This window comes from Phlebotomus papatasi, chromosome 3 (genome assembly GCF_024763615.1).
Source record: "Phlebotomus papatasi isolate M1 chromosome 3, Ppap_2.1, whole genome shotgun sequence".
NCBI classification, from domain to species: domain Eukaryota; kingdom Metazoa; phylum Arthropoda; class Insecta; order Diptera; family Psychodidae; genus Phlebotomus; species Phlebotomus papatasi.
This window is the reverse complement of record NC_077224.1, coordinates 24,416,074-24,432,391: the sequence shown is the minus strand read 5'-3', so window position 1 is coordinate 24,432,391 and position 16,318 is coordinate 24,416,074. Positions and strand designations below refer to the sequence as shown.

Here is a 16,318-nt window from a genome sequence, read left to right as displayed (position 1 = left end):
TACCACTTGATCCACTGATTGCCCCCTGTTCTCAAAGTTTTCATTAAAACTTTTGGAAATATGGGATATTAAAAAAAAATAAGAAAAAGAATAGAATATCAAGGGTTAGTTTTTGTTTCTTGGGTATATTCTTGGTAAATGAAGAAAAAAATCTCAGGTTTATAAGAGCATTTGTGGAGTGAAGTACCAAACGCGGGGATTGTTATTAAAAGGCATAAATTTGTGGTATGAAGAAAATTATATCAGCGATTATGTTCTTACTGTCATTCTGCTCCGAGGCACTGAAGAGCTGGTTCTTTCGTGATTTTTCATTGCTGCACTCTATCTCCCTGGAAAATAATCAGATTGCTAATGAAGGCAAGAGGAGAAGAGGTTGGGGACAAAAGCTGTGAGAGCAAAATCCAAGCGTGACATCTTGTTCAATTTTTCCATAAGAAGCTAAAAGAATTCTTTCACGTTCCTCCATCTCACATGCTGGTTACAATATAATGTGAGAAACATTTTTTCACCGGACATTATGCAAATTTCATCAGATTTTATTTCATGTAGAAAATTCTCTAGAATCTCATTGATCAGTCCAGTACGATGTCAAGGCGAAGAGAGCACAAAATCCCGCACCTTCATTATTCCACGATCTTAGTAATATTCCCCAACCTGAAGATCGCACAGTTAAAAGTAAGATTTAAGCGACATGATGAAGATAGAGATGATGGTAGGAAAAAAAAGAAACTCTGCAAAGAATAAGAATTAGATGGAAGAGAAACATTATAGTAAAGAACTCCTTTTTTTCACCCAAAAATATAATTAGCATTGAGATGTGGCTGTATAGAGTGAAAAAAATGACCACAACGGCGCATATTTACAGCATTCATTAGAGGAAAAGTGTTGAATCTGACGGGAACACTCTAATTAATGTTGTCTCAAAGAAATCTTCTCATAATATACCTGAAAGAAGATGGAATAACGTAAAAAAAACAGTGATCTGTGTGTGAGTCAAAGAGGAAAAATCAATATAAAAATTTCTTCTCTTTCAAACACCATTCGATTAACTCCGGAGTCCGGAATGTTTAATTTAATGTAATGGCTTTGGAACACGACATCAACTATGGACAGAGCTCAAAAAAAGAGTTCCAAGCACGATAGATGTGTGTATGACAAGAAATTGCCTCAAGGGCCAATTCCTCAGCTTTGGCTTTGGCTCCAGTTTCCATTCAAAATGACCATAGAAGTAGGAAAAAGTCGGGGTGTGCGCCAGCACAATATTAGGCGGCTTAAGAGTGTACCAGAAGGCCTAAAATAACTTTTGGGATTTATGACTTCTGGCTAACATCTATTTGATCATTTTCTCATTTGAATAACAATTACTAATAAATTATTTCAAGAATAGAATTTTTTTGCTAAAATATAAATTTGTGGTCAGGAAAACGTAATTCCATCGTAATTAAAATAACTTCGGAAAGTTTTGTGTTCTAGAGTTTATCTGACCTTTATATTACCACAGAATTACCAAGTAAATAAGGTATAAAAAGAAGTTAAGTTTAGAGTACTTAAGCAAATTTTATTTGGAGAAAATTTCCGTCAATAAAACGTAAGTTTCGTTCATTACAAACGTTCATTACATCCTTCCGCTTTTTTATATAATTCAATCGTACTTGAACCACAATATTTTTTTTGTTGCAGTATTTTATAAAACAATGTTTTATTTCTTTTAACATCGAGAAATTTGTCGTTATTGTTTTATATGCGATTTTTCTGAAGAAAGCAATTTTTGATTTTGTGTTGTAATTCTTGTTGGCAACGCATATCCAATATAAGAGAGTGAAATACAGGGTGAGTCAATTGAACTGCAACTAAATTTAGATCGTTATAACTTTGAAACCGTTCGGGACAACATGCTCAAATTTTGCATAAAGTTGGTTTATTTTATTGGTTACAAGCCCTCAAAAGCATTTATGGAATTTTTTTTCTTGATTTGTTTATTTGTAAAGGCACTCAAATGTGATGGCGCGATTGCTCTATATTTGACTCGAAAGGAGCCAATGATTATATCTTTAGGTACCTTCAAAACCTGAATGGGATTATGTGTTTTGAATTTTGAAATATAACTCGATACAGGGATATTGCCAGCATTATAAAACACTATGGTGGATGTCGAAAAAAATTCCATCATTGTCAAACATTGTCCTTAAGGTGAAGAAACAAATTGAACGAAATCCGTTTCATAGCTGTAGACGAATGGTCCTTGAGATACACATGTCGCAAATAACCAAGAGACAAATATCTGAAAAGGACCTTTATCTGAAGCCTTAAAAATTCCAAAAAGCATAAGATTTTATCAATGTTCAAGAAAGTTATGCTCGATTGGGTGAATGAGTTGCTTCTCTTGGCCGTTAGAGGCCAATTGCCGAAGATCAGCCTGTTTGCTGGGCTAAATTATCAAATTGAGCAATCCGTGAACAAGTAAAATGGTTGTGTCTACCTAAGGGAAAGGTCATACTATAATTTCAACATTTGAACGTTCACCGAAAGTCAAGGACCATCGTTTTCTATGGTATGGATATGGACTTTCGCGATGTCAAATTATCGTTCTTCTTTGGTATTTTTGAACTATGGGGTCAAAATGAATATCGGAAAATTGTCCTAGAAGAAGCTCTGAAGCCGTGAGTACACAAAAAATCAGTTAGAAATAGTGGAGATTACAATAAGCCTGGGAACCATCAGAGAAATCGCGCGTCAAAGAAGATTGACTAAAAAACAACGTTTCGTTATTGATTTCGAGCGCACGTTGGCCGTCACGATCAGCGAATGCAAATTCTCTCGAGTTTTCAAAAAGGACATTTTATTGGTCAATATCGTGACCAAATAATACCAGGATGTCAATCCGCTGAAGGCAGCCCTTCGTCTCGAATGGGCTCTCGGGCATCCTGCCGTTGGGCACGAAGCCATTGGGCACGAAGCCATTAGGCAGTGTGTGATGCGTCCATTGAACACAGGGTTATTATCCATTCCAAAGGTCATTTTATTAAAAATTTTAAATAGTTTCTCAAATGTTGACTATTTTCTGACTTTTTTCGTTTACGGCAATGAATTACATTTTCAAATTAAAAAAATACAGCACTTTCAAAAGCTGCAGTTCAGTTGACTCACCCTTTAGACCCTATACTCAACTCACTGATCTAGCTAGACAACTTACTTTATATTTAAGTTAAAGACAGGAAAGTCGGTTTCGGAGAAGCAATTTCAATTGAATATATCGTGCCTTTTAAATCGAATATAGGGTAAAATGAGGTAATCTGGAACCATTTACAATTTGTAATTTTGAGATTTCCTCACTATTTTAGAGATGCAAGAGAAAAGAATGACCAAGAAAAGCTATTCCTTTTCTTTTTAAACGTCTCTTTCTTTTATTTCGCGGTCATCGTTCTCTCCTTGCTAATCTGAAACAGTTACAAAATCTCAAGTGTCCCAAATTGTAACTGTTTCCAAATTACGTCGGTTGTGTCTACCTCTGTCGTATCTGCATTTCTTTTGTGTCAGCATTTCACGCAAGAGGGCACCGAATGCAGATACAAAACAAATGCAGATACGACAGAGGTAGACGCAACCGACGATTACCTTATTTTACATTTTATTCAAGGGATGAATAAGTGGTTCTCAAAGTGCACCGTGAGCGACAATCGGTAAAACTGAAATCTACAGATCGGCACAAATTGGCCAGAAAGTGACAGATCAATATGTTCATTAGCAGAAATCGGCAGATCGGGACTAATTTAGCGAAGAATCGGTAGATCTAAATGAAGTATAGCGTTCGTTTAAACTCGTGTAACATCACAAATTTCCAACAGTCAATTCCAGTGGTAAACTTTAATGTACTGCACCGGAAACACTAACTTTCAAGACTTACTCTGCGGACCGGCACGAGATCGACAAATTACGTACGAAGTCGGTAAATCGGAACAATACAAAATATCGGCAGATCGGTCCTCAAGTGAACCGTGAGCGGCACAGTTACCCCTTGACTTTATTTTATTTTTTAGGATAAAGGGATGATCACAAAATGAATAATAGTAGCGATCCTTTTTGGGACAAAGTGAAAAATCACTTCGAGTTAGTATCAATTGTTAGATAAGTAATCTCTAGTTCTTCTGATTTACTAAAAACTTGGTGGAGTTATTAAATTCGAATGATCAGGCACAGCCGGTTAAAATTATTCGCCTCACACTCCATCGTAAAAGAAGTCGAAAATGCTGCACGAGAGAAACAAGAGTGATTGGTGTCCACTTTTTTTCGCGTCTATTTTTATTAATATTAGCTCTTTTGCTATTATGTGTTATTTATTTATGGCAATAGTCTCCTTCTTTTGTGGCTAAACACAATTCCAAACTTAATAGCCACATTTATGATTTTTACTGGACGAACTTTAATGAACTAATGACTTTAAATACAAACAGTGTAATTTGCTTTTGATTGCACATTCCCTTCCAAATCCATGTGAGCTTTTCTTCTTGAATTTTTCTATTTTGAAAAGAGGGGACTTTCGTTGTAAGAAGAGACAAGTTTACATTCTCAGGTGCATAAATCTCTTCCGAGTTTGGAATCTTCCATCCAAGAGAGAGACTATTTGACAAATTAAAAAGAATAAAAGACAGCCTCCAAATGGGTAAAAATGTTAAAAAGATTTTAATCTCTTGGGTCGCATTGCCTGAAGGCGCCTCAAAATTGTATCTCCTCTAACTCACAAATACCAGTCACGAAAATCTACAATCAAAGTGATATTAAGGCTTTCCACGCAGAGAGTTTTTTTTCTTAAACTCAATAGATTTCAACATATTTAAATAATTTTCTCATCTTTCACGGTGCATTTCAAGACAAAAAAGCTAATTTCAACTCACGAGGATTGTCAGTCATCGAGGCCCAAATTTACCTTTAATTGTTCACATGGAGCACCCAGACAGTTTTTTCTTTCTCTCAAAGAAAGAGTAAGAGGTGACCATGCCAAATTGAGAAAAAATATTAATATTGCGCCTTGCACAATTCCAATAAATAACTACTGAACAAGTTAAAATGAATGCAGTGCAACTTTAAGTCTACCAAGATTGAAGATAAGGACTCCTTTTTGCAGTAAATCATTTCACTGGGCTTAATTGCAAATTAATTCACTGTGCAGAATTGCATGAAAAAAAGTATTTAAACACCTTTCAATGAGGTGCCAAATATTTCCATTTCGATGGACGCAAGAAATCGGGTCGAAAGCTTTCACAATTGCCTTTAGTGAAGAGTTCGATTTTAGTGCGATTTTTTTTGTCATGTCGCAGAATCCAGAGATGTTAAATTACATTGAATTCTTTTTTTACATGTAATTTAAATTGTATAACAGAATATTCATTTAGTCGCAGAATAATAAGAGAGTTAATAAAAGAATTAAACAAAAGTGCAATAAGGCTTTCACTTGATACTAAAATATGCGAAATCAAGTGAAATGAACGAAAGGTGTGCTTGATATACATCTTCGGGGTCTTTGAGGTTAGGTATCATATTTAATACGGCGGGAAATACAAAAAAAAAAAAAACAATATTCATAATGTTCCCTCATGAGAATCCTGTATTAAAAATTAAATTATGTCCTACTACTGTGTTTGAATAACTTTTATTATTTAGAGCATTAAGTAATGATACTTTAAACAGCATTGATGTTATATTAAGAATATTTCAGGCATTGTCGAGCCTAGACAGCTAGTGGTAAAAGTCCGAAAAACCTATACTTCTAAATTTTAGCATTATTAAGATATTTCGTTTAATATTGATCAATTACTTTACCATTTACATTTATTTCATTATAAAGACGTAAACATATTAAATTGAAAACAGCTGTTAAGTTATGTTTAGGATATATTACTCATTGTAAGTCCAACAATTTAAAGTATATTACAGCTATTATATTTCTAAACTTTAGTGTTTTCTAGATCTTTCACTTTATGATTATTAATTAATTAACTTTAAATTCATTTGCCCAATAAGTTACGAAGGAACTTCTAATTTAGACAAACTTTGAGGTTATGCCCAAGGTATTTATTCACTTTATCGTCTTTAGGACTACTGATAGAAGTTTAATAGACTCACGTATTTAAAATTCTAAATATTTTTTGAGACTTTCATTCGATGCCTACCAATTACTTTACTTTTACTTTTATCTAAACCTTGTCTTATAGTTATAAAGACTTTTAAGGTTATGTTCAGGACGATTCATTAAATTTTCACGTTACTAAAACACTTAAGTGGCTTTTAAACCATTCTAAATGCGTAAACCAAAATTAAGATGTACGTTCATCCAGGGATAGCCGATTTTGAGGTTAAGTTCGATGTTTGATGCATGTTGACGATTCTTTCGTCCGTTTAGCTTTAGAATCTGGAATGCTTATAAATTTCCTTATTTTGAAGGATCTTTCCTTCTTTCATCATGTTCGTAATTAAAAACCAGCTAAAATCATCTGAATGTTATACTGGTCAAATAGAAAAAAAATTGAGGTTATGTTCAGTATATTGTAATGAATTCAGAGCTTCTAGCGCTATAAAAAGCATCTGACAAGTGTTATATATTTCTAAAATTTCTATATCAAAGTTCTTTATTCAAAGTATAATTAAATAAGTAATTAAATCAATAAGAAGAATGATTCTTAAAAACTTTTGAGGTTAGGTCAGGAATACTGGAGTAATTCAATTGCTTCCAGATGAATTTCGCAATTCCTCTGAAATTCATTTATTTTGAAATATTATTCAATAGCATTCAATCATTTTAATGTCCAAATCAGATGGTTTGACGCGATCCTCCTAAATTATTACACACATATGAGGTTATGTTTATTTACTTTCTGGAATATTATCATCTCTATCGTCCTAAGGTCTTTCATGACGAATATTCCTTGCATCTAGAATTATTGCATTTAACTAATTTTAATGTTTTACGTCCGTAACTTATCTAATAAATAAATCCAATGGACGCAGAGACATTTTTAATAGCTTTGAGGTTATGTTCATTATAGTTTGGACTTAAAGATTTAAACGACACTGTGATCAAATAAAAATTATTTATGAAGTTGCTTCAATTAATTAGAAGCTATAATAATTCTGCTTAAGAAATTAAGATGTAACATAAAGCAAGAATTAAATAGATTTAATAGTTATTGAGTGTTGGGAATAATACGCAGCTTGAAAAACATGTTTCAACTCAGAATTCTGGACGAGCCAGTCTTGAAGTGCGGTATTTGTTAATCTAGCAAATTTATTAGTATCTATGCAGCTCTGAAGTGCTTTAAGATCAATTGATTCATTTTAAACTGTTTTAAAAATATATTTACAAACAAAACCAAACTAAATGTACGTTACTCATTACCTTTAAAAAATCAGAAGTTTACCATTGCTGCTGTACTGTGGATTGATTTGTAAGTTTTTTTTTTTAATTACAAAAAACAAAAGCCCCTATGAGTCATATTCTCCTCAGCATGTCTAGAAATTCTTTCTACATTCTTCCGAAAAATTTAATGGCTGATTGAGAGTAATGCGGATTAAATTGTAAGAATTCAATGAAGCATCATGAGAAAAATCGTGATTTTACCGCAAAGTCCATCTGTTGTACAGTAAATTCCGACTTTCAGTTCAAAATTTTTTTTGATTACCTGATACCATAGGCTCAATGTGAAGTCCAATGAAGTGCGAGACTTTCTCACACGCCTCATGAGTCTATGGATTTTGAGGAATTTCGTGTACGAAAATCGATTGGCTGCGTCCACTTGGACAATTAAATTAATTAACATTAACGACATGGCAAAGCAAAAGATATTTTTCATCATTAAGAGACGCACGAGGTTTGCCATGGTTAGGATTGTCACGCAAATCTTTGGTGCCTTATCTACCACTTGGAATCAATCCATAGAGGGGGGAAAGCACAACCTAAAGAATATAAAGATGAATCTTCACAATCCTCCTTAATTGGATTGTCAAGAAGAGACGCGAAAACAGAATCATCCTGTGAGCTGATGGTAAAAATCGATTTCATTTTGCATGCGAATAAATCCACCAGAAATACTTCCACAAGTATTAATTAAAGTGTACAGCAGAAAATATGAAAGGAGCATGAAAATCCAACTGAGATGGAAATTGAAATGCTTCACTCCTTCCACATTTAGTATTGAAAGTGTCTTTTAATACATTTTATTGTTATTGAGTACATTTTATTATTTTTTTTTACCTCTTAAATGCCATAAGAGTGTTAAACCCACCTCGATGATATTTTTCGATATGTAATTTTATTGTTGGCGATTGAAACGATAAATGTAAGGAGTTTTATTGAAATTTGATCAGATCCAGGTGTAATTAAAATATTTCATTGGACTCTTGAACGTTTTCAACTCGAAAATTTTATTTTGAGCAAGGTGCTTTTGCAATATACGGAGTCCCTTGATTAGATTTCCTCATGTGGTTCTTCACCTACTGACGTCAGAAGCTTCGATCTGCAGTTAAATAAGATTGAGACATTAAAGAAATGGCAAAACGTCTCATCATTGATTGAGGAGTTCGAACTCATTAGAAAGAGCTGTGCTGTGTGTATCATCTTTTCACATGATTTTCGGGTACATACCGGTTTACTATCGATTAAATTTATTCATTCTTTAATAAAAAAAAGAACATTCCTAAATAAAAAAAATGCTTAAGAAAAGCACATTTAAAAATATTTAGAATGATTAACAAGCATTCGAAGAAGTAAAAAAGTAAATTTGAAAAAAGTATATAGTTTACGGATACTTTACCGATTCATTACTGATTAAATTCTATGTAGCCGGGTAGGAAATTTTCAGATCTTTTGAAAAAGCCCAAATTTAATCAAATCGGTTGAAAAATAGTCCATCCGAAGTAGTTCAACTTTGTCCTTCGAAAATTCGATATCCAAATGGTTTTCGGACATAGCAGGGGCCTCTCGACATTTCATATTTCCATACGTTTTTGCACAGATGCACTGAAAGCTATTGATAAGCTTTTTCCTAAAGAAAATTGACGTATTAGTCTGATATATTTCGATATCGTGCATTAAAAGTTATCTAAAAATACATATTTCATTATGTTCCCCAAAATAATACAAGAACTACTAGTAAATTTGTTTAACCCTCTAAGGACGATTGGAACACCGGTGTCTCATAAAGAATATAATTTTTCTAGACTACCCAAAGTTATTTTTTTCTTATGTCTGTACATAATTGTAAAGTAGAAGGTTTAAGGAATCTAGAATATATTATGCAAATCTCTAGCTATTTCCTATGTAGTAAATATTTAAGCTCAAAAATGGCGAATTTTTAAATTCTCAAATTAATAAAATTGACTTGATTTTTTTATACTTCAAATTTTTTTTAAGCAAAATCCTTTTGGCGATAAAAACTACAATACTCATACGTAATATAATATTTTTCATTAAAGCGAAAAATATTCATCGTTCATATAGGCACAAAATACACCGAATCAGACTCTGTTGGATTTTCCAAGGTTAGAAACACTTATCATTGATTATATTTTTCAGTTTAATTTTTATTGTTGATTTTCAGTCCGTAAAAAGTGTCTCGTCGTTACAGGGTTAAGTCATTTTGATTTGATATTGCCCAAGTAAGGCGTTATAGAACCAAAATTCTTATAATTTGCTTATTGTGCTATATTTCCACATCTCTGTGACTACTAAAAGAGCTTCTACAGAAAGCTTGAAGTTTAATTCATTTACAAGTTAAATCATTCTAAATTATAGCCTAATCTAAGCCCAGAAACATAAGAGATCATGATCATACAAAATTTTTATTATACATAACCATGAACAACAAAATTAGGACCATTACTTAAATAAATTTAATTGAAGTTTGACTTCAATTATTGGTAAAAAAAAACAATAAAATGCCATGTCCATTAGTATTCACGTACCATAACGCTTCTAAATCTTGTAACCTCAAGAATGATCGATTGAAGTTCTTAGTGCAATTGGTTAAAATCGTATGGAAAGTTAAACGATAATTTTGTGAAAAATTTAAATTAAATATTTTCTCAAACATCTTAATAATAGAATATAAATATGTAAATTAATTTGGAATTATTAAATATTAACGAGTTGAAATTGGAATTATTTGATGATTAATTAAATAAAATAATTCAGTGTCAAGGAGACTATAAAAATATAATATTTTCTATTCTATTTCAGCATAAATAAAAATTTTTAATTTAAACTCTTAGGCATACAACAGTACAACATTAACACAACTATATTTTCTAATTTTTTCATTTAAAAGTTTTAAAAAATTACTCATTAAAACCTGATTTTTCGAGATTTTATGATTACTTGATCAAAACTTATTCTACATTCTACAAGACGAAACGTAGTGTAAAAAACATCAAAACTGGTATTTTTGTGTATGAAATTTTCTTCAAAATTCAAATTTCATTTTTTGAAAAATCCCTCGTTCAAATACTGGTTCAACTTATCAGGTAACAGGAAATATTTGGTTTTTGGTTTTCGGTTTTCAGATGAACCAATTCCGAGAAATCTTCTTGTTCACCGAAAAGTATGTTTTTTTTCTTTTTCAAAAATCTCTCCAAAAATTTTGTCCCTCAGTATAACTTTTTAAATGAAAATTTCAGGATATACAGTTTGAATGTTGCTGTTTCTTTTGTCGGTTTTGACACATGCAACCCCTTAAGTGTTTCGAAGAATCAGAATAATATTTTTTATTTTTAAAATTTGTATTTTTGAATTATTTTTTGTTTTACTTTATTCACTTACATTGAAATGAAGTGGGATGGAAATCGATTAACCAAAACAGATCAACCAAAATTTTGACTAATACCCTACCTTTAACTACTGATGCCCTACCTTGAATTCAACTCTGGCTACGGCTCTGTCTTCCTTGGTCTCCCGATTTTAGTTTACTTTCCCGAGTTATTCGGATTTAATAAAGCATTTCTCAGGTAATTGCCAATGCTTTCCTTTTTCCATATACGTAATCCACTGCCTTTATCATTATTACTGAAAACGATTTGCAAAGTTCAAAGGAATTTTAATGTGAATAAGGTACTATTTAAAATTAAAATTAAACAAATAGTACACACTTTTGAAATGAAAGAAAAAAGTTTGAACAAGAAAATTCAAATGAAAAATCAAAACAAACTATTGTATATAGTTTAAGTACTTTGACTCCTCATCTGTTCTCATGGATTAAATTTTGGTTTGAAAAAAAAAAAACATCCAAGTGAAAGAGTACCCATGTGAGGGGAATAGAATCCATTTCACTCCAGCCACTTTTGTGCTTCACAGAGGCACAAGAGATTAGAATCTTTTATGGAATCTCTCAACGTTTTTTTCTGCTCTTTCACTCGTGTTTGCCATGGCAGAGAGACTCGATTCTTTGCCTTGTTTTCACCCGTCTTCTCCAACATCCAAGAGAGATCCCAAAAAAACACGGCAAAAAAGACCTCAGTGTTCACCTCATCTTCTTGCCGTTTTCTTCATCTTCTTTCCATCATGATCGTCGGCAACACCACAATTTAGCTCCCTCTGTCTTGGGCTTCTTTTTCTCTGGCCTGTCCCAGACCACAAGATAGAAGTCTTCACTGTGCAAGTGCATTGCACTGCGCGGTTGAAGTCAATTATTTCACATTCTTTTGAGCCATGGCAATGAAATTGGTATAGAAAATAGAATATAGTACTTGGGCATGAGGAGACGCGATGTAAGATCTAATTAAAGGAGGAATGTTAATCTCTTGCCATTCCTTTTGCACAGGTACATACATTCCAAGGAGAAGCCTTTCAAATGCATGGAGTGTGGCAAGGGCTTCTGCCAGTCACGCACGCTGGCTGTCCACAAGATTCTCCACATGGAAGAGTCTCCGCACAAATGCCCTGTCTGCAGCAGGAGTTTCAATCAGAGATCCAATCTCAAAACCCATCTGCTTACGCACACGGATCACAAGCCATACGAATGCTCATCCTGCGGGAAGGTCTTCAGGAGGAACTGCGATCTCCGGCGACATGCCCTGACGCACGCTGTTGGGGATGTTCCGGGAGAAGTGCTGGATGTCGGAGAGGAGGAGAGGCACTTGACGGGAGATGAAGAGGACACGGTTCTGGAAGTTGATTCTCCTGATCATTCCCCTGTCAGACGACCTGAGCCTTCGACCTCTCGTGCTAGATCTCCGTCAAAGGGCCCGCCCGCAGAAGAAGATCGCGACTGTGTCAATCCTGAAGATGAACCTGATGATGAAGAGGAAGACGAAGATCCTGAGGTAGATGAAGGCAAGGAAACACATACGCTCCCTCCTCAGCCAATGACCTCAGAGGCAGAACATGCTGAAGTGACTCATTGTCACCATGAAGGATCTCATCAGTACACCATGAGACCTTCAAACTCTGATCCCTCATTTCCATCTCGAGGTCCACCTTTGGATATCCTGCAGCCACAGCATCGCACCAACATTCCTCGGCAGCAGCCCAAGCCTGAGCCCTACGTTCCCATGCTCCATGTTCGGCGAGATCTCCATCACAAGGCTCCAAGTGTGCCCCCTACTGCAACGGTGACCAGTGGCCTCTTGGATCCAGGAGCAGCTTTCCTAGGGCATATCCCTATACGGAAACGACCCCTCGGACCCGATGGGGAACCCATACCCTTACTCCCACCACGACACATCCTCAATCCGCACCACCTGGGACATCCTCTGTCGATGCCCCGTCATGCTCCTCTGCTTAAGCCACCTGAAGAACTCCTGCTGCCTCCACCTGTGGTGGCTCCTGATCCTGCAGCTCCACCACCAGCAGCTCCACCGCCGCCTCAAGTCCCAGCTGCTCCGCCCCGAAAGACTGGCTTCAGCATCGAAGACATCATGAGGCGCTAACGAAAGACTTGCGCGAGGCGACGAACCCACCAAGTGGACAAATCTAACCTCTAGCTCCAAGACTTAATCTCTCTTCCGAGACCTGTGGCAGGTATTTAATTATTTTTCTATAGGGGACACTTAGGATAACAAGAGTCTGGTTCTTCTCTGGAATAAAGGAGTTTCTTTGCAAAATATTTCTGGAGCTATTTTTTTTTTATAAAATTATTCCATTGATTTTTTGAAATTCTTGAACAAAACTCTGTGAGAATCAGCAATATTTTCAACGCCTTTCCTTAAGCACAGAGACCCCTGCTATCAACGTGATATGATAAAGTATCTAAATGGAGATGGAAATATCGAGTTGTGATGCCATTTAGCATTATTTATTGGCTACTTGAATTCAATGTCCAGGGAGAGGGGCTGGAGAATGGGAAATGGCATCAAAAAGCCATTAAGAAACATCACGCATAAGAAACTGCAAATGGCTTATTTTTTTATTATTATTTTGTGAACCTCTCAATTTCCTTCTTAATGTCCATCTCTTTTCCATGGACAAGGCATTCTTAACTCCTGAGAACGTAAAAAAAAAGAATTTTTTTGCAGCATGTTTTTTTTAATGTCGATAGAGACACATTAAGATATTTGTATAATTAATGTTCAATTTCTTCTTCCATCGCACTGTTGGAAGATTAATAAGTATTGTTATGTACTTAGTGGGTAAGAGAACATTTATTTTAATTGCAAAAGTCGATAAGATTTAATTGTATACCTTTGTTTTCTCAAATCACCTGCAGCAGAATTATTTAAGATAAGGCAAATGAGTTAAGACGATAGTGTACATAAGACAGCTACACAATCTAATTTAAATCTCGATGATTCTCTTTTTTTTACAAAATTCACTTTTTGCTTTAGGTGAAAAAATTAAGATTAAGGCCTGAGATTTTTTTCTCGTTATTGTGAGGAAGAATTTCTAGATTTATTTTAATGTACAATTTGTTTTTATCCCAAGTGTAACGCTATAAGATCATTAAGGTTATTATGTGATTACTTATCTCATATATTAATGTATTAAGGCAGGCAAAAAAAAGCTAATAAATATAAATTTGATTCTCAGTGACAGTTTTTTTTCTCTCATCTGTCCTCCGGCTATCTGTCCCCAAAAACCAAGAAAAAAGAGGTGTGTATCTTTTTTTCTGGGATGGAAGCCCAAGTAGCAGGTCGCGGCAAAAAGTTATGGGAACTCCAGTGAAGAGCATTTCTTTTCTGAAAATATTAAATCTTTTTCCGGATGGTATCATTGGAATTTCTGGGTAAGTTTGAGTTTAAATATTTCCAATGTTTTCAATATGGAAATCCTAATATAAGAAAAACCTATATATAATATTTGACTGTGGGTTCTTCACTAACACTGTTCTATCATAGAAAATTTTGGCCACGCCCCCTTAAGAGCGATATTCACCAATCGTCAATCACTACTGAAAAGTACACTTTTTTTTAGTAGTTTTCAAGAAAAGCGGGATAGCATTGAATTGGAACACCTTTGAGTTAAGGTATTTCTATTATTTTTATTTGAAACTGCACCTTATATTGACATAATTTAGCTCCACAAATCGTCAGTTCCATTTAATGGCAGAGGAAAGCGTTATTTCAAAGTGGTACCAGCTAAAATCTCGAAAGTATAAATCCTGAACGCCAAAATCCCGAAAAGGCCAAAATCCCGAAAGCCAAAATCCCGAACGCCAAAATCCCGAAAGCCAAAATTATGAAATAGAATGTAGAATGTAGATGTGTAGAATAATTTTCCAAGACACAGAAGATTTCCCTTTGCTTCCAGGAAGCGTGGGTGCAATCGTGGGAGTTGCTATGACCTTTCGGGATTTTGGGTTTTGAGATTTTGATCGGGACCTTTTCAAAAATATCCCACCTCGAAAATACCCCTTTTCCACCTGGATTTAGATTTAAAAAGAGGGCAGTACTTTTATTCTAAGGTTAGACACCTAAGAAACAATTTATCAAAAAAGATAATCCGGTGATCGTCGGATGAGAAATTTCAGCCAAGAATAAAATAAAAATCTTTTCAGAGTTAAGGGAACCGAAAGATTTAATGAATATTTAGTGTTTTATTTTGGGCTGAACTCTCCTATCCAACGATTACTGGTTTATCGGTTTTGGTAACTTTTATACCGGTGCCGGTCAAAACCCAATAAGTCAAAATCCCGAATGGGTCAAAATCTCAAAAAACCAAAATACCGAATGGACTAAAATCCCGGAAACACAAGATTCCGAAAAATCAAAGTCCTCCTGCAAAGCCAAAATTCCTAATTGGTCAAAATCACGAATAGCCAAAGCTAGGGTGAAATGTAACTCTTTGGAACGGTGGCTGTTCATAACTGACCCATTCAGAATATAGCAGTATTTTGGCTTTTAGGATTTTTGGCCCATTCAAGATTTTGGCAATTTAAAATTTTGGATTGAAAGATTGTGGACCATTTGGGATATTAAATTTTAGGATTTTGGCGCATTGGGTATTTTGGCTATTCGGGTTTACGGTTGTTTTTTTTTGTGATTTTAGCATTCGGAATTTTGGCGTTCGGGACTTTGGCCTTTCCGAAATTTTGGCTTTCGGGAATCTGACCATCTGAATTTTGACCAGGGTCCCTTTATTCATTTGTGAGCACTTATTGCCTAAATGATTTCCGACTTAGGCGTAGGTTTGACTTAATCTTCACTATTCCGGAATACATAGGAAGTTATTCAGGATTGGTTATGCGACGCGACGTTTACAAATAAAATTTTGAATAAAAATCTACCATCTTTAACTAAAGCGGTCTTCAGACTAGAAGGTTTAGCACAGTTCCCAAAGGTCTCAAAATCTTAAATAGCGAGCAATTGTATTGGTTTTGAGAAGATAATAGATCATTATTTTTAATAATTCCAATCTTAAGTTAAATTTTTCCAAAAAGTCGTGATTGATAAGAAATTAAAGCAGTTAAGCCATATGGCTAAGCCTTAGGTCTGAAGCTCGTATAAGTCCGTTCCGTGTTTGACGCTCTTCTTTTATGAATTCAAATCCTCTCTAAGAAGTTTCCCTCTCATGGCCTGAATATGACTATACCTAAGGTATTGTTTCCAAAAACTTTGAAGTAGCTTTATGTAAACCAGAACGTTTATCAGTCAATCTTTATGAGTGATTCCCTTAGCCTCTCTAAAAGGGCCTAATTTTCGTAGAATATTTTTAAGGTCTTATTTTCTGGGTCAGTACTTATGGGGATGGTACCTGAAATTAAAATGAGAATTTCTGCTAAAAGTACCTACAGTAGAGCCTCGCTATAGGCCATATTTGGTTCTAGATTTGACACTTGGGTTGAACTATAGTCCATGTCATTTTTTTGTCAATGATTTTTAGTATTGAAATTGCTCGACG

The 16,318-nt window shown here is 34.7% G+C and overlaps 1 protein-coding gene across 1 annotated transcript in view; it reads left to right on the top strand.

Annotated features, from left to right (window-relative positions):
• LOC129808307 (protein bowel) overlaps positions 1 to 14,007 on the top strand; it is a 44,229-nt gene extending 30,222 nt beyond the window's left edge. The window contains exon 3 of the mRNA XM_055858146.1: positions 11,805 to 14,007. Within this exon, the coding sequence (XP_055714121.1) occupies positions 11,805 to 12,912 (1,108 nt within the window). The 3' untranslated portion in view covers positions 12,913 to 14,007. The remainder of the gene's footprint in view (positions 1 to 11,804) is intronic.
• Positions 14,008 to 16,318: the final 2,311 nt, after the last annotated feature.